General features: G+C 43.8%; 1 protein-coding gene across 8 annotated transcripts in view; it reads right to left on the bottom strand.

Annotated features, from left to right (window-relative positions):
• The window catches only part of gse1b (Gse1 coiled-coil protein b), a 47,636-nt gene that overhangs the window by 7,479 nt on the left and 22,657 nt on the right, over positions 1 to 17,500 (bottom strand). For 4 of the 8 annotated variants that reach the window (XM_047822679.1, XM_047822674.1, XM_047822681.1 and 1 more), the window contains exons 3-11: positions 12,270 to 12,517; positions 7,912 to 8,069; positions 7,577 to 7,780; positions 7,187 to 7,351; positions 6,629 to 7,011; positions 3,511 to 3,844; positions 1,772 to 2,352; positions 1,341 to 1,453; positions 871 to 1,129 (exon numbers count right to left, since the gene is read on the bottom strand). In XM_047822679.1, coding sequence (XP_047678635.1) covers positions 871 to 1,129; positions 1,341 to 1,453; positions 1,772 to 2,352; positions 3,511 to 3,844; positions 6,629 to 7,011; positions 7,187 to 7,351; positions 7,577 to 7,780; positions 7,912 to 8,069; positions 12,270 to 12,517 — 2,445 coding nt within the window. The remainder of the gene's footprint in view (positions 1 to 870; positions 1,130 to 1,340; positions 1,454 to 1,771; positions 2,353 to 3,510; positions 3,845 to 6,628; positions 7,012 to 7,186; positions 7,352 to 7,576; positions 7,781 to 7,911; positions 8,070 to 12,269; positions 12,518 to 17,500) is intronic. The other 4 variants (XM_047822676.1, XM_047822675.1, XM_047822678.1 and 1 more) reach the window with 4 other exon arrangements.

The following is a 17,500-nucleotide window of genomic DNA, read 5'->3' as shown; positions in this document are numbered from 1 at the left end:
AAACTTTAAGACTGTTTATAGCAGATCAAAAATCCCCCCAAAAAAGCATGAAGTGTAAAACTCCTGTTTATATGATGTTGGAAAACAGTTCCAATGCACTGACACTGGAGACTCCTGCCATAAAACGAATATCTGTATTAATAATCATGTGGAGCATCCGCTAAACAGATTCCACTCAATGCGCTGTTACTATAGAAACGATCGTGATATTAATATAAATCGGAGGTGTGTGTGTGTTGTGAGGTGTGTGTGTTGTGAGATGTGTGTATTGCGAGGTGTGTGTGTGTTGTGAGGTGTGTGTGTGTGTGTGTGTGTTGTGAGGTGTGTGTGTGTGTTGTGAGTTGTGTGTTGTGAGGTGTGTGTGTTGTGAGGTGTGTGTGTGTTGTGAGGTGTGTGTGTGTTGTGAGGTGTGTGTTGTGAGGTGTGTGTATGTGTTGTGAGATGTGTGTATTGCGAGGTGTGTGTGTGTGTTGTGAGATGTGTGTATTGCGAGGTGTGTGTGTGTTGTGAGGTGTGTGTGTGTGTTGTGAGGTGTGTGTTGTGAGGTGTGTGTGTGTGTTGTGAGGTGTGTGTGTGTGTTGTGAGGTGTGTGTGTGTGTGTGTGTGTGTGTGTTGTGAGGTGTGTGTGTGTGTGGTGGTGTGTTTGTGAGGTTGTGTTGTTGTGTGGTGTGTGTGGTGTGTTGTTGTGTGTGTGGGGTGTGTTTGTGTGTTGTGTGTTGTGATGTTGTGGTGTTGTGGTGTGGTGCGAGTGTGTGTGATGTGTGTATTGCGAGGTGTGTGTGTGTTGTGAGGTGTGTGTGTGTGTGTGTGTGTGTGTGTGTGTGTGTGTGTGTGTGTTGTGAGGTGTGTGTGTGTGCATACACTATATACCTTTCCTCTGCTGCATGCTCAGGTGATTGAGGCTGAACATGGTGAGAAAGCGTTTTTTGGCCTCCAGCTCCGGGCCGTTGTCCATCTCCTCAGGAGTGAAGCGGGTGCTAAGCGGCGGAGGCAGGCGCTTGCTGGCCACAGCCGGAGGCGAAGGGCTTCGTTCCCGCAGCATCCTCCTCCTCTTCCTCCTTTTATGTTCCATCAGCTCTTCACGCCGAGACATGGTGGTCAAACAGAACATCCGCAGAAACTCCAACTTCTACAGCCAGAGTGAGGAGCACAGAGAGAGAGAGAGAGAGAGAGAGAGAGAGAGAAAGAGAGAGAAAGAGAGAGAAAGAGAGAGAGAGAGAGAGAGAGAGAGAGAACGAGAGAGAAAGGATTTTTTTCAGTGCTTTAATTATCACCCATACAGCATTAGAGTGATGTGTGTGAGTGTGAAGTGCCTTTTTGAGTGTGCAGCACTGCATTACCTCAGTGGAGTCGTCCAGTTTGAGTGGCGGTTGCTCGGCCACTCTCCGGAGATGAGCTCTCACCTCCTCTTCATCGCTCTCGTCGTACGAGTCATCCAGCTCGTAGTAATACCCTGCGTACGACAGCATGCCCGAGTCACTCAGCGCTCGATTCGACACAGACGATGAGTTATTAATATTCTAGACACTTGATAACAAGAGGGAGTTAAGCTGTGTGTCAGAAACCATGACCCTTTATCTGCTTTATCTGAAAAAGACCATTTTATATCGTGGATGGAAAATTTGTCACTCGTACACACATAAGGCTGTAATCAAGACCCAGGTACATGGGTCTACATACACATATTGTTTATGTTTATATTGTAAGCTTTATTCCAAGATAGATTCGAATCTTAATCCAACGTTTACTTCAATGCTAAAACACAACCCACCTTTCTCTCTCGCTTCCCTCCTCCTCCTCTCCTCCAGGTCCAGTTTGCTAACCGGTCGTCGATGCAGCTGCAGATATTCATCGTACACGAGCACCGTATCGCTTCCTGACCTCATCGGTGGTCCCGAAAGGCCCTTATGGACAGCACTGCTCTTCAGAGTACCGCTCAGCTCTCCGTATTGCGTGCTCAGACTCAGCGCTGCCCTCTGCTGGTTTAAAAAGGACTGTGTGGATTTCTCCAGCTCAGCCAGGAAAGGGCGGGGCTCCGAGAACCCCGTAGGCCGGACGAGTGGGAACTTCTCGTGTCCGTCTTTAGGCTTTTCAGAGCTGAAATGGCGCTCGGTTTTGGTGAGAGGCGGAGCAAGGCGGCTGATGTCGTAGGGACCTGAATGTGGCTCGTGGAGAGTCCGCCTTGACTCCGTGGAGGTCTCTATGAGGGAGGCGGGGTTCCAGAGGGTGGTGGGTGGAGCAGGGGCATGGTCTCTGGGCTGAGGTTTGGGGGAGATGAGAGGTGGAGGAGCGTTGAGTTGGGGATGGATATCGCGCTCACGGCTGCCGGGTTCCTGGTGGTTTGGAATGGGCCTGTGTGGAAAACAAAGAGTTGCAAATGTGCAAAAGTGCTAAAAAAAAACCCACGCATTTTAATCCTAGTAATATTCTGGTACATAAAAATAAAGTCGATTGTACAAAAATGGCTTTTTAGTGGACGTCTATTTCCTCTAGTTCTCTTTCTGTGGCTGAGACTCCTTCATTAAATATGTCCTTAACCCTCAAAGAAGCTAATCAGATCAGAGCGTGCTGAGACACCTGATCACACCAGAGCTGTAATTATCAGTGTGGGACTCTCTCACACACACACACACACACACACACACACACACACACACACACACACACACACACACACATACACACAGGTTCACTCATCCGTAAAACCACCACTAAGTCTTTCACGGGATCTGACCTCTTGAATGCAACAAAAGCAAGAGCTCGTGTTACGCAGGTAGAAAAGCCGACTGTAAACAAAGTGCGGAGGTTCCCGTGTGTGACTATCGCTGAGGTCAGAGCCTCAACAGGTTAAACAATAATTATCAGCATCATAAGTGTGTGTGAGTGTGAGTGTGTAATGAGGCTTGTCGGATCAGAAATGAGTAATACAAAGGAAACGATGCAAAAAAAATAAAAAATCATCTGGAACACATCATAGTCACTTCCTCTAGTGCTATCAAAATCAAAGACAATTCCTCTCTCTCTCTCTCTCTCTCTCTCTCTCTCTCTCTCTCTCTCCCCCCCCCGCTCTCTCTCTCTCTCTCTCCCACTCTCTCTCTCTCTATGCATGCACACACTTCAAACAGCCACCCTGCAGCGATGCCAGAACCCAGAGTAACACTGACACCAAGAATAGTGCAGCTTCCCAAATAGACGCTATGTCGCCATGGAAACGAGGAGTGTACACGGCCACCGAAAAAGTCAGAGAAACCGTACCCTATGTTGTGCTCTTTTAAATTACAAAAAAAAAAGTTTGAAAATGAAATCTAAATACCTAAGATATTGCTAAGAATGGCCTAGAAACATCTATACCTTATTATGTCTAGTTTTATGAATATCCATGATATGCAAATTAGAAACAATTAGCTGGCTAAGGAACGGCATAAATATCTCAAAAGTCTCGATTTGCTTCTTCAAGCAAAACAAACGAGTGTAAGGTTCTTTTAATCCCGAAAATGTGAGCCTCTGTACCTCGGCCCCTCGTTCCGTAGTTCAGGCACATCTCCTGGCCGGCCAATGTCTAGATGTTGCTCCAGAACCTGCTGGCGAAACTCAGACACTTGGTACTGTCTGTCCTCTTTCTCCTGCCGCAGTTTCCTCTGCCGAGCCAGCCACCGCTCCTCCTCGTTGTTGCGCTGCAGAATCATGGCGGGCGTCAGAGCACCGGGTCCCGTCCCACCTGGTCCGAGGTACATGCCGTGTGCGGAAATCAGAGTGGGCACCGGATGGTGGGAGGAGCTTATTGAAGGGTGCAGGCCAGCCTGGATTGGTTTAGGAGCGGGGAGGGTGGGCTCTTTGGTTTTATCTGGAAAGGAAACACACTGGTTTAGAAGGAGAAGGAAGTGCAACAAACAAACCATATAGACGTGATGGTCAGGTGTCCACATGTTGTTTATCTAATATAATGTATATCTAGTGCACATCAATAACTTAATATTGTGTTAGAATACATCACTATATTTTACTACATTTAATAAGACCATTTTTATTATACTACAATATACCAGCTTTATTAACTTTACACTACGTCACATTATGCTATACTGTACTATACAATGCTATACTTTGCTATATCACATTCCATTCCACCATACGATATCATTTCACAGGATCTGGAACATGATAAGACGACTCTAAGTGCACTCGTGTGTTAGACTTAGTGTAGTATAGTGGGGTGTAGTATAGTCCTGTATAGTAGTATAGTGTGGTGTATAGTGTAGTATAGTGTGGTGTATAGTGTAGTATAGTGTGGTGTATAGTGTAGTATAGTGTGGTGTAGTATAGTGTGGTGTATAGTGTAGTATAGTGTGGTGTATAGTGTAGTATAGTCTGGTGTATAGTGTAGTATAGTGTGGTGTAGTACAGTGTGATGTATAGTGTAGTATAGTGTAGTATAGTGTAGTACAGTGTGATGTATAGTGTAGTATAGTGTGGTGTATAGTGTAGTATAGTCTGGTGTATAGTGTAGTATAGTGTGGTGTAGTACAGTGTGATGTATAGTGTAGTATAGTGTGGTGTATAGTGTAGTATAGTGGGGTGTATAGTGTAGTATAGTGTGGTGTATAGTGTAGTATAGTGTGGTGTATAGTGTAGTATAGTGGGGTGTATAGTGTAGTATAGTGTGGTGTATAGTGTAGTATAGTGTGGTGTATAGTGTAGTATAGTGTGGTGTATAGTGTAGTATAGTGTGATGTATAGTGTAGTATAGTGTAGTATAGTGTGATGTATAGTGTAGTATAGTGTAGTATAGTGTGGTGTATAGTGTAGTATAGTGTGGTGTATAGTGTAGTATAGTGTGGTGTATAGTGTAGTATAGTGTGGTGTATAGTGTAGTATAGTGTGGTGTATAGTGTAGTATAGTGTGGTGTATAGTGTAGTATAGTGTGGTGTATAGTGTAGTATAGTGTGGTGTGGTGTATAGTGTAGTATAGTGTGGTGTATAGTGTAGTATAGTGTGGTGTATAGTGTAGTATAGTGTAGTATAGTGTGATGTATAGTGTAGTAAAGTGTGATGTATAGTGCAGTATAGTGTGGTGTATAGTGTAGTATAGTGTAGTATAATGTGATGTATAGTGTAGTAAAGTGTGATGTATAGTGTAGTATAGTGTGGTGTATAGTGCAGTATAGTGTGGTGTATAGTGTAGTATAGTGTAGTATAATGTGATGTATAGTGTAGTATAGTGTAGTATAGTGTGATGTATAGTGTAGTATAGTGTGGTGTATAGTGTAGTATAGTGTGGTGTATAGTGTAGTATAGTGTGGTGTACAGTGTAGTAAAATGGTCTGTAGTATAGTGCTGTATAGTAGTGTATAGCGTAGTACAGTTGTGTATATAGTGTAATATAACATATGCTACATTTATCCTGTCATGCTCCAATGCAGAGGTGTCTGATAGAACAGTATAATGGTGTAGGGTAGTATAGTAAAGTGTAATATAGTGTAGTATAGTGTAGTGTAGTATAGTAAAGTGTAATATAGTGTAGTATAGTGTAGTGTAGTATAGTAAAGTGTAATATAGTGTAGTATAGTAAAGTGTAATATAGTGTAGTATAGTGTAGTATAGTAAAGTGTAATATAGTGTAGTATAGTGTAGGGTAGTATAGTAAAGTGTAATATAGTGTAGTATAGTGTAGGGTAGTATAGTAAAGTGTAATATAGTGTAGTATAGTGTAGTGTAGTATAGTAAAGTGTAATATAGTGTAGTATAGTGTAGTATAGTAAAGTGTAATATAGTGTAGTATAGTAAAGTGTAATATAGTGTAGTATAGTAAAGTGTAATATAGTGTAGTATAGTGTAGTGTAGTATAGTAAAGTGTAATATAGTGTAGTATAGTGTAGTATAGTAAAGTGTAATATAGTGTAGTATAGTAAAGTGTAATATAGTGTAGTATAGTGTAGTATAGTAAAGTGTAATATAGTGTAGTATAGTGTAGTATAGTAAAGTGTAATATAGTGTAGTATAGTGTAGTGTAGTATAGTAAAGTGTAATATAGTGTAGTATAGTGTAGTATAGTAAAGTGTAATATAGTGTAGTATAGTGTAGTGTAATATAGTGTAGTATAGTGTAGTGTAGTATAGTAAAGTGTAATATAGTGTAGTATAGTGTAGTATAGTAAAGTGTAATATAGTGTAGTATAGTGTAGTGTAGTATAGTAAAGTGTAATATAGTGTAGTATAGTAAAGTGTAATATAGTGTAGTATAGTGTAGTGTAGTATAGTAAAGTGTAATATAGTGTAGTATAGTGTAGTATAGTAAAGTGTAATATAGTGTAGTATAGTAAAGTGTAATATAGTGTAGTATAGTGTAGTATAGTAAAGTGTAATATAGTGTAGTATAGTGTAGTGTAGTATAGTAAAGTGTAATATAGTACAGTATAGTACAGTGTAGAATAATATAGTATAGTACAGTAGAGTGTAGTGAAGTGTGTCATAGTACAGTATGGTATAATATAGTGTAGTATAGTGTAGTAGAGTGTAGCATAGTAAAGTGTAGTATAGTAAGTATAGTACAGTTTAGTATAGTAGAGTGTAGCATAGCATAGTATAGACAGCAAGATAAAGCGTGATACATCACACGTCCCTGTGTTACCTGCTCTGTTGGGAGTGAGTCTCTCGGCAGCCTTCACTCGTTCCTCTGCCTGTCCTCTCAGAGCGTGGAGCTCAGCCAGGTAGTGACCCTCCATGGCCTTGGACACCTGAAGCTCCTTCTCTCGCGCTGCTCTCTCCTTCTGTCTCTCCAGCTCTCTGTCTCTCTCCCTCTCCCGCTCTCTTTCTTTCTCTCTCTCCCGCTCCCTTTCTCTTTCCCGCTCCCTCTCCCGCTCTCTCTCGAGCTCCTTTTCTCGCTCTCGCTCTCGTTCTCGCTCCCGTTCTCGCTCTTTCTCTCGCTCTGCCTCTCGCTCCCGCTCCTTTTCCCGCTCGCGATCTCTTTCGCGCTCCCTCTCTCTATGACGAAGCTCATCCTCCATATGGAGCCTGGGGAAAATGACACACGAAGGAAGAGAGGAAAGGGGGGATGGGGTGAGGTCAGCTTTCATAACACTCACAAATATATTTGAGAGTGTGTGTGTGTGTGTGTGTGTGTGTCAGTACTGATGTCTGTGTATATGTGTGTGTGTGTGTGTGTGTGTGTGTGTGTGCGCTCGCTTACCTCTCAGACTGCAGACTGGACAGCGAGGCATGGCTGAGGTCACCAGGGTAACGCACCCCTGGGAGATGCATGGGCATGGCAGATGGGTGCAGTGGGGGCAGAGCACCCCCTGCAGGTAATGGATAAAATGGAGACCTCAGTGCCGACAAGAAAGGATCGTCCATCCTTAGATAGAGACAGGACAAGAGAAAAGGGTGTAGAGAGTTATTCTCCTGAGGGATGTGTCTGTGTCAGGAGGCAATGGGAGGATCAAATGGGTTAAAAAACACTCCAGTCTAGATATTTGTTTTTATTACATTTTTTTTGTGTGTTGATGAAATTTGCATAACTATCCAGATAGATAGATAGATATTGAATAACAAAGAAAAGGGGGATCATGTATGCTTTTACCTGTAAGGGGAGAATGAGGGGTGAACCAGGTAGCTGGGGTGATAATAATTAGCGGCAGCGGCCGCAGCAGTGGCCGGGTCCAGGCCCAGGGGCAGTGAGGGCATGCGCAGGTCCTCGGCCGTAGCGTATGGACGGAAACCGCGCAGGTACTCCTCTGGTACTCCGGTGGGGGGCACGCCATGGGGCATCTGCCTTTGCAGGCTGCTAGACGTAAAAAAATTCATTTACGGGTGTCAGCACTGTCGGCCTTCCAAGACTAGAGAGACGGTTCTGGTGCTAGCTTGGGCGTGAACCAATCCCTGGTCCCTCAGTGTGTTTTAGAAAGTCATACTTACTTAAGGGGCTGAAAGCGTGAATCCTGCATCACAGATCCAGACGTCAGGCCAAACGCATACGGATTTCCTATGAGGTGGGCTGGAACAGAAGGGCCGCCCTTTTCCTGAGCCTCAGGCTGCAAACGCTCTCGACTGACACCACGGGGGCCCGACTCTGACTGTGAGAAAGACAGATTCAGAGAGATAGAAAGCTTTAATGCAGTGGAGATACTGAGAATGACACACTTGTCTCGTTAGATTAGTCTTACAGCAACACACACACACAGCACTTTTAATAAGAACCTTGAAATCTATAAAGACTTTTTCTTTGCACAGAACCTACACAAGCAGTTCAGACAGAGCCACTGAGACGAACGAGTCGCCGAAGAGCAGTAGATGTATGTGGTGAGAGTTGAGGAAGAAAAGGCGCGGCGTACGGACGCCTCAGAGTCGGAGCGACGCAGACAGGTGGGGAGGGAATGCTGAGTGAAGCTGTGTGAAACTGTGGACATCCTTTTGGCAGCGTTCCTCTGGAGGAAAGCCCATTTAGAGCACCATTACCTCTGTGTCCCAGCCAATGACCCGTCACCACTCAACACTGCTCACATGTAATATTAAATGCCTCTGGTGCTTGTACCTCCTCCCTGTCAGTTCCTCTTTATCTCTCTGTTTAACGCTCTCCACTTAGCAGCGAGTCGGCGCCCACACATGCCCCCTGACCCCTCCTGCCTCTCCTGAGTACCCGGCACTGCTAATGGCTTTGTAAGCGCTCGCGGGGACGAGAAGGAGGAGGGTCACTCGCTGATGTGCACCCAGGCAGAAAAGTGCTTCAGATACGTCAAAAGAAGTCAAAATCAGAGGCATCTCGAACCCCCTCCTGGTTTCCTACCTCCACTGCGAGTATCACAGAGACGGCACGGGCGATGTAGAATGCTACACACCCGTCTATTAGTCCTGCTTTTCTTTTCTTTAATCTGTGGCTCATCTGCTGACATTTAGCCGCAGCATCTCATGCTGATTGAACGCCATAGAGAAGAAATACAGACGCTCGGAGAGGAGATTTCCACGCTGTAAATCAAATAGATGGCTTTGGACGTGTATGTTGCGGCTCTCGCGGCAAGAAAATGGCACGACGTCCATTTCTGCTATTACACGACATCTGTTCAGCACACAGTTGAGAGAAGAAGGGATCTGATGCTCCCTGTTCAATGACTCCCTACCACAAATTGTAAGAAGTCTTAATTGCTTTTTAATCTGCCTCATTAAGATGACAGTGCTCGACTTTGCGCCTTGAGGCAACTGCGAGTTTTGTGAGCTGGTTTGGAGATCGTACGGCCCTCGAGATTACTGTTTTTTTTTTTAAACCAATAGAATCAGATACATTTACAAAACATATATATATCAAACGATGAACAATAAAATCGGTCAGTACGAATTCATGAAATTAACCATTACTAAAGAATATACTAGTTTTATTTTTGTTGTATCAAGATTAGTGTTGCGTACAGAAACTTGTTAGAATGTTAAAACTGACTATTTTACGACGATGACACAAAAAAACAAAACACTAAGAATTCACGTTTAAAACCGGCTTCCTGTCCATTTCCAAAACGCACACCAGTGCCCTCTGCTGGCCATTTTGTCTTTAGCACCCTCAGAGTTCTGCACCACGTTACCTCTGGCACGGTGTGTGTGTGTGTACGTTGTGTCTCAGAGGGCCAGCAGGTGTGTGGTGGGCCTGCACACATTAAAAATGAAAGAGCATGTGCTGTGTTAGGAGCCCGAGGCCTGTCTGCTGCCTGGCCCTGCTCCGCCTTTGTGTCTTTTGTCTGCCTGTGATGAAGTATGACCCTCGACGTAACCTTGTTCAGCGGCGAGCAAAACACACATTGAATCTCGCTCCAAAACTCCCCAGTGTGGTCAGATATATACAGATAAAGATGAAACAAACAAACAAACAAACAAACAAACAAACAAAAAAACCCCACATCTGGAAACTGTCAAGCGACAATCAATCTAATTAAGAGCCGTCATTTAAAATGGTTTATCTTAGTTCAGGAGTGATCGACTCTTTGAGTGTGTGTTCTTATTGTGTTGGGGGAAAAAAAGGCTTTGGTCACACACACACACACACACACACACACACACACACACACACACACACACACACACACACACACACACACACACACAGCACGTGAACGCCTGCCCCCTGCCCTCCCCATGATAAAGCGCTGGTGAAACCGTGCGCATCAGTACGGCATACGCTGGCGTCACTCAGATGGAGCGATAAATCCGAATTGGCAATTAAGAAGCAATTACAAGCTGCAGCAGCAGAACGGCAGCCTTCACCGAGAGCAAAGCCACACTCCATCTTGTCTCATTCGCTCTCTCTCTGTCTCACACACACACACACACACACACACACACACACACACACACACACACACACACACACACACACACACACACACACACACTCTGACAGCACACCCAGCGTAATGAAGAGTTCCTACATGGATAACATGTTTACTCAACAGTAAAGTTTATTTCAATCGTTTTGTCCGTGTCGGAAGCTGAATCTGAAGCTGAAGCATACTCTTATATCGACCTCTGACCTCTACTGAAACCCCGGGCTAACGGAGTCGGTCGTAGGGGTCAGAAGGAAGCCAAAGCGGGGAACAGATGATGCTTTCCGCTCCGCTTTCGCAACCTGCGAACTCGCCTCTTGGGTAACGAGTTCGGCTGCCGTTAATGTTAGTGCATGCGAACAGGAAAGATTAGAGCGTGAGCGTAATTCTTTATCCTGTTTCAAAGAAGAAAGAGAGAGAGAGAGAGAGAGAGAGAGAGAGAGAGAAAGAGAGGATAGAAGGATGCACTTGACTGCCGCAAGGATTGGGGGGGGTATGAGACGTGTGTATGCGTGTGTGGCGTTTGGGGTTGGGCACAGATGTCGGTTGTTGTCGAATCCTTCAACCCGGTGGCCTTTCGGTATTGTTTCACATGGTGGGGAGGGGAAGCTGTGTCACATGCACATATGTCTCTGACATTCTGCCATGGCGTGTCGTTAAGCCACTAATCCCTCGACAAACAAGTGTGTGTGTGTGTGTGTGTGTGTGTGTGTGTGTGTGTGTGTGTGTGTGTGTGTGATTAAGTGTGCACATTGTGTGGGAATTGATTTAGAATCGACGTTACACAGTCTAAAGTTCGTATACAGACATTTCCAATTAAAACGATCCAGCTTCAAATCAAGGTTACGCAGGATCAAATCCCCCCGAAGACATTTAGAATAGATGTTAAACAGCTTAACGTTCATAAAAAAAGGACTGGAACTCAAGACGGATGTATGCGCTGTGTGGGATTTGATCGAATCGTTAAACAGTTTAAGTGGTCATTCGGTAACAAGTTACTCAGGTTAAAATGCATAAGAAGTGACTTAAGCCCTATTCGGACGGGATTAGTTTTACGTGGGGACGTGGAGTAATGCAATTTTACCTCAGGACGTCTGTAATATTAATTGGCCAATTCGTACGGGACAAGACATCTCAGTAAAACTAGCAGAAGTGCGAGGGGTAACTCGCTTTACGCACCACAGTAACCTCCTTGTCGTCACGTGCGTATGACGTTGCTTCCTGTTATCACGTGTGCAAACAGACAACTTGGCGCCTCCATGCTTGTAAAACGCGCCAAAAACTACTTTTAAACAGGAAATGACGGAATTTTACCGTACATATTTACAGCGGGTCGATTCGGACGGGATCAGTATTACCTGAGGTCATTTTTCCGGACCTTTTTACAGAAGGTAAAAGTCGCCGTAATCTTTACTGACATCGTCCGTAATGATTACCGAGATGGCGCATTCGGACGGGACTAAAATCACAGAGAAGCTCTGGTAATAATTACTTTACCTCCACGTCCCCACGTAGAACTGATCCCGTCCGAATAGGGCTTTAGTGACAATGTTCCGGTTTGTTAGTTTGTCAATGTTAAAGTGTAAAACGTGTAAATACCGTAAGGATCGCACGTCAACATTCTGTAGCATTTCATTTGTAAACAGGGAATGGATATTACGAGTGGGGAATCGAGCAAAAGCTCCATAAACAGGGATTAAGTTTTGACTTTACATAAAAAAATGTGTATTATGTAAAATAATTTCACAAACAGGGTTTAGAAACAATGCTCTGTAGCATAAAGCTCGTAAAAATGAGAAATTAGCAATTTTGAAAACGATTAAAGTTGTTAAAGTAGTAAATAGTTTTTAACTACAAATGTAAGGAGCACAAAGTTTTAAGCTAAGGATGAACACAATTTGTAAATAAACAGTAGGATTAATAATAGCAGGTAAATCACTGAGTCAAGACAATATTAATGCAACAAACCTGTGTGTACAGAATAAGGTGTGAGGAGGAGGTTACCTCTCGTACAGGGCGGCTCTCGCTCCTCCACAGGCCGTTGACCGTTTTGGTAGGGGCGATGGTGACAACTGGTGGGGTGCTGGGCACGTTGTGGCCCCCAGGGGGCACTATGACAGGGCCGAGGGGACCGCGCTTGGGCGTGCTCACTGGAGAGCTCTGGTTTGTGGCTGGAGAAGAGACAGGGGAGGACTCACTACTGATGGAGGAACCTGCTGAGAAAATAAAAAATACAAAAACAAAGCGATTACTAATGTTTTTTTTCCCCTGCTGATATTTATCACAATCCTGAGCTGCTTCGCTCTCTCTGTAAGTGCCATATGATGACTGTAGCTTGTCAAAGTGAGAAAACACACAGGAAACCGCACATTCTCAGAGCTGCCAAACACACACCCACACGCTTGTTTCCTCTCTCTCTCTTACACACACACACACACACCGGAACGAATACGGCAACAGTCTCATTTAAGACAAACACATAAATCTGACACACACATCAGTCACTGATACATTATCAAGATCGAGATCAAAGAGCATCCAAACCCCAGAGACAAACTAATTCTTCTATCATAAACAAGTCGAATATTTCATTTCTTAAAAAAAAAGAAGTAAAAAACGTTTTGCAGCGTTAACGCTCGTCGTCTCTTAAAGCTGCGATGTGTAACATATAAAAGTGTCTGTAGGTCTGTGATGCAAACGTTATTCTAAAGCAAAAATAATATCGCTTTCACAATTTTTTTAAAGATACATACGCAATTGGTCGTGTTTCCTCATTTCAGGTTTGTTTGCATTTTTTTTTTTTTTTGGTTCATCGTTCTGGCCCAGAATTAAGCCCCGCCCTTTGCCCTAACGCCAAGATACGAGAGAAATGCTTTTATCAGATGGAACAAGGTCAGCTTGTTGATTACAGTAAGGCCTGGGTTTCGCTGTAAAATAATGACGAATCGCCGCTTTAATCCTTCCATCACTACAGTAAATAATCTTAAAAAAAAATCTTAACACATACTGTATATACAGAAAAAAATAGTTATGAAAATAAAAATCGTGATGTAGGTGTTGGTGTATGAATGTCTTCCCAAAACAAGTCATTTTGCAGCCAAGTTCTTGTGTACAGGAGATTTTTGTTGGAAAAGCATCACAGGTTTCACCTTCATGGAGCTGCTGAGACGATAAGAGTGAGTGTGAAGCTGCCATCAAGGCTACTGAAGTCATTCGCTTTTGTTTTGTTTACCAGGGGAGTGTCAGTGATCACGCAAGCTGTCTTTCCTAAATATTTATCTAATAAAGTCTATCATTAAGCACATGTTTACACTTTTTACTCATTTTTAGGAAGATCTGCTAAAAAAAAGACAAGTAAAAAAAAAAAGATAAAATCAGAAAAAAGAGATGATAAAACGTATAAAATGTATATTATACATTATATAAACAACTCTATATTTGATACATAACAAACAAAATGTGGGAAAAGTCTAAACAAAACAAACAAACAAACATAAATAAATCAAATTATATATAAGTGTTCGTCGGCTCACTGTTCGTCCTTGCAAAGGCTGTCAGTCGTTTCTCATTTGATTCTCTTTCTCAGATCCGTTTACCCGGTTTATTTCCATATACAGAACGTCACACAACGTGACAGACAGAGAAGGAACGAATCAATAAAGAATTATGATTTTGGTGATGCGACTTTAGCGAGAAACAAGATAAATGACAAACGTCGAATTTTTTTATTTTTTTAAATGATAATTGTGGTCTTTCCTTGGAGTCCAACCGTGAAAGCTTTTTCGATATAAAAGGCTGAATTAGATCGAATTTTGTCTGAGCCATCAGCTGATAGGCAACATAAACAGCTGCCATCACTCACTCACTCACTCACTCACTCTTACACAAACACACACGGTTTAATGCTCTTACACACTGCTCTCTCTGCTCTATCTAATGCAGTGCCGTATTACAATAACACGATGCATTAAAGTGCCCTGTCTTGGGGAAGGCCATTAATAGCTGACATTTCTGAGGAAAGCTTTTAAAGGCAAAAGGACAAAGCTTGCTATCGATGGTGGAGGGTGAAGAAGAAGAAGAAGAAGAAGAAGAAGAAGAAGGAGGAGGAGAAGGAGGAGGAGGAGGAGAGGAGGTGGCATATGCCAGGTTGCTGGATGCAGTAATTAGAGAGTCGCTGCTGACTGAACACCGTCATGAATGGAGCACACACTGACTGCAACCTGTTGCAAGGTCCTGAACAGGAGAAAAGATCTCGTGCTGCGCTCATGTTGATTTCACCCGGATTTCATGTCATTAAATTATATTAATGCATGAAAGCAAACGCACACGAAACCCTGTCGACATGCTCCGTCTCCATTTTTATTTTAAACACCAGGTCAAATGTTTTGGGTAGAATTTATATAATGAGACTTTATGAGGAAAAAAGAAAAAGGAAATCAGAGCAAAGTATTATTAGTTTGTGCTTCATTCTCACTATGTGTTTGTGTTGAATCCTTTAAAGGAGAACGAACGAACGAACGAACGAACGAACGAACGAACGAACTAACTAACTATCTAACTAACTAACTAACTAACTAACTAACTAACTAACTAACTAACTAACTAACTATTCGAAAGACTCATCAAAAGTTTCATCCCATACGGAGAGAAATCTTTGTAGTGTATTTACAATGTTTGCAGAATTTTGTACAAAATTTCTAACCAGATGAGGGCATGAGAGATGGGGTATTAAAGAAAGAGAGAGAGAGAGAGAGAGAGAAAGAAAGAGGGGGGTATACGAGAGATAGAGAGAAGAGATAGAGAGGGGGTATGAGAGGGGGGGGGATAAGAGAGATAGAGAGAAGAGATAGAGAGGGGGTATGAGAGAGGGGGGATAAGAGAGATAGAGAGAAGAGATAGAGAGGGGGTATGCATGAGAGAGAGGGGGGGTTACGAGAGAGGGGGGGTATAAGAGAGATAGAGGGAAGAGTTAGAGAGAGTGTATGAGAGAGAGAGAGAGAGAGAGAGAGAGAGAAGTAGAGATGGTATGAAGAGAGAGAGAGAGGGTATGAGAGATGGGGGGTATGTGAAAGGGGGTATGTGAGAGAGAGTGTTTGTGATGAGAGAGAGAGAGAGGTGAGTGAGAGGTCGTGAAAGAGGGGGTATGAGAGAGAGAGAGAGAGAGAGAGCGAGGGTATGAGAGAGAGAGGGCGGATGAATGAGGGTGGCGAGAGAGTGTCAGGGGAGAGGGAGAAGAGAGAGAGGTGAGAGGAGAGAGTATATGAGAGAGAAAGAGAGAGAGAGAATGAGAGAGAGGTGTGAGAGAGGGGGTATGAGAGAGAGAGAAAGAGAGAGAGGGGGTGTAGTGTGAGCGAGAGGGTGCGTAGAATGGAGAGAGAGAAGAGAGAGAGGAGATCCGAGAGGGGATTACCGAGGTGCTGACCCGAGAGCGAGGAGACGATGAGTGAGAGACGGGCTATGAGAGAGAGAGAGAGGAGAGATGAGACGTCGGACCGGAGCGAGCGAGCGAGAGATTGAGGGTAGGAGAGAGAGAGAGGAGAGAGAGGCGCGGAGGAGAGAGAGAGGGTGTATGAGAGAGAGAGAAAGAGAGAGAGAGAGAGAGGTGAGAGAGGGGGTATGAGAGAGAGAAAGAGAGAGAGAGAGAGAAAGAGAATGAGAGAGAGGTGTGAGAGAGAGGGTATGAGAGAGAGAGAGAGAGAGGGTGTATGAGAGAGAGAGAAAGAGAGAGAGGTGAGAGGATAAGAGGCTGTGACAGGATGTTGTGAAGCGAGATGGAAAGGAAGTGTGTCGCGTCTGCATGGCAGCAATTAGTAGCCAACTCCCAGCCATTAGTCTGGCCGGCCTCGCTCCAGCAATCGATACACACTCAGAGCGCAGAGGGGTTTAATACAGCCATCACACTTCCCAATAAGGGAGGAGGAGGAGGAAGAGGAGGAGGAGGAGGAAAAACAATAAAAGAGGTCAGTAACATAGCGCAGGAGAATACTGAGCAGCATAAAGCCGTTGTTGTGTGCGTTGTGTTCCTCCTGTCGTCCTCCTGCACGTTCAGAAATGATGACTTTTAGACAGGAGGACGTGTTTAACGCAGAACCGAGACATATAAATTCAGTCCGAATCCACGGGAGACGCCGAGGGAAACACCGGGCCGAGTGCCACGCGTGAACCTCAGGATCACTTACACACTGGAAATCTGGCCGTTCTATCTAGAGACTCACAGCATCTTTCCACTGCAGCATTTATTCCAAACAAAAAGAAGTAACAGGAGGAGAGAGAGAATCAGCTTCCACCTAAGAACTCAGACTCATGGACAAGCACAGACCCAGGTGGATGGTGCCAATAGTTTTGATAAAGCTCGGCTGTAGCTGTGAGAAGCCGAAGTCTCCATTAAGAGTTTTCTCCTTTGTTTTAATGCCCTTCACTTTTTTTTCTTAATCTCACTTCGCGATGCGTGAATAATTCAGCAGAATCAGAAATGTGAGTGTGTGAGATGTAAAAGCCTCTTCGTCCTCCTCCTCCTCCTCCTCCTCCTGTGTCTATTCCTTCATCTCATCTTATCTCTCCACTCAGAAAAGTGCATCCCTGCAGCTTCTCTGCCATAAACACTCGTCCTGGTGGGGTTTTATATTTACTCATATTCACTTTGAACTCACTCTCTCTCTCTCTCTCTGTCTCCATCTCTCTCTCTCTCTCTATAGTATATATCGTTATGTATCTACATATATATTATATATATGTTATAAATATATATATATATATATTATCTATAGGTTGTATATATATATATTATATTATATATACATCAATATCTAGGTTCTTTATCTATCTCCTCTCTAGGTATCTCTCTCTCTCTCTCTCTCTCTCTCTCTCTCTCTCTCCATCTCTCTCTCTCTCTCTCTCTCTCTCTTCTCTCTCGGTCTTTCTCTCTCTCCTCTCTCGGTCTCTCTCTCTCTTTCTCGGTCTCTCTCTCTCTCCTCTCTCGGTCTCTCTCTCTCTCTCTCTCTCTCTCTCTCTCTCGTCTCTCTCTCTCTCTCTTGTGTCTCTCTCTCTCTATATCTTTTCTCACTCGGTCTGTCTCTCTCTCTTTCTCTCTCTCTCTCTCTTGTGTGTGTCTCTCTTTTTCCTCTCTCTTGTGTCTCTCTCTCTATCTCTCTATCTTTTCTCACTCGGTCTGTCTCTCTCTCTTTCTCTCTCTCTCGTGT

The sequence above is a fragment of the Tachysurus fulvidraco genome, chromosome 13 (assembly GCF_022655615.1).
Source record: "Tachysurus fulvidraco isolate hzauxx_2018 chromosome 13, HZAU_PFXX_2.0, whole genome shotgun sequence".
Classification (NCBI taxonomy): Eukaryota; Metazoa; Chordata; class Actinopteri; order Siluriformes; family Bagridae; genus Tachysurus; species Tachysurus fulvidraco.
This window is presented reverse-complemented; position numbering and strand designations above follow the sequence as displayed.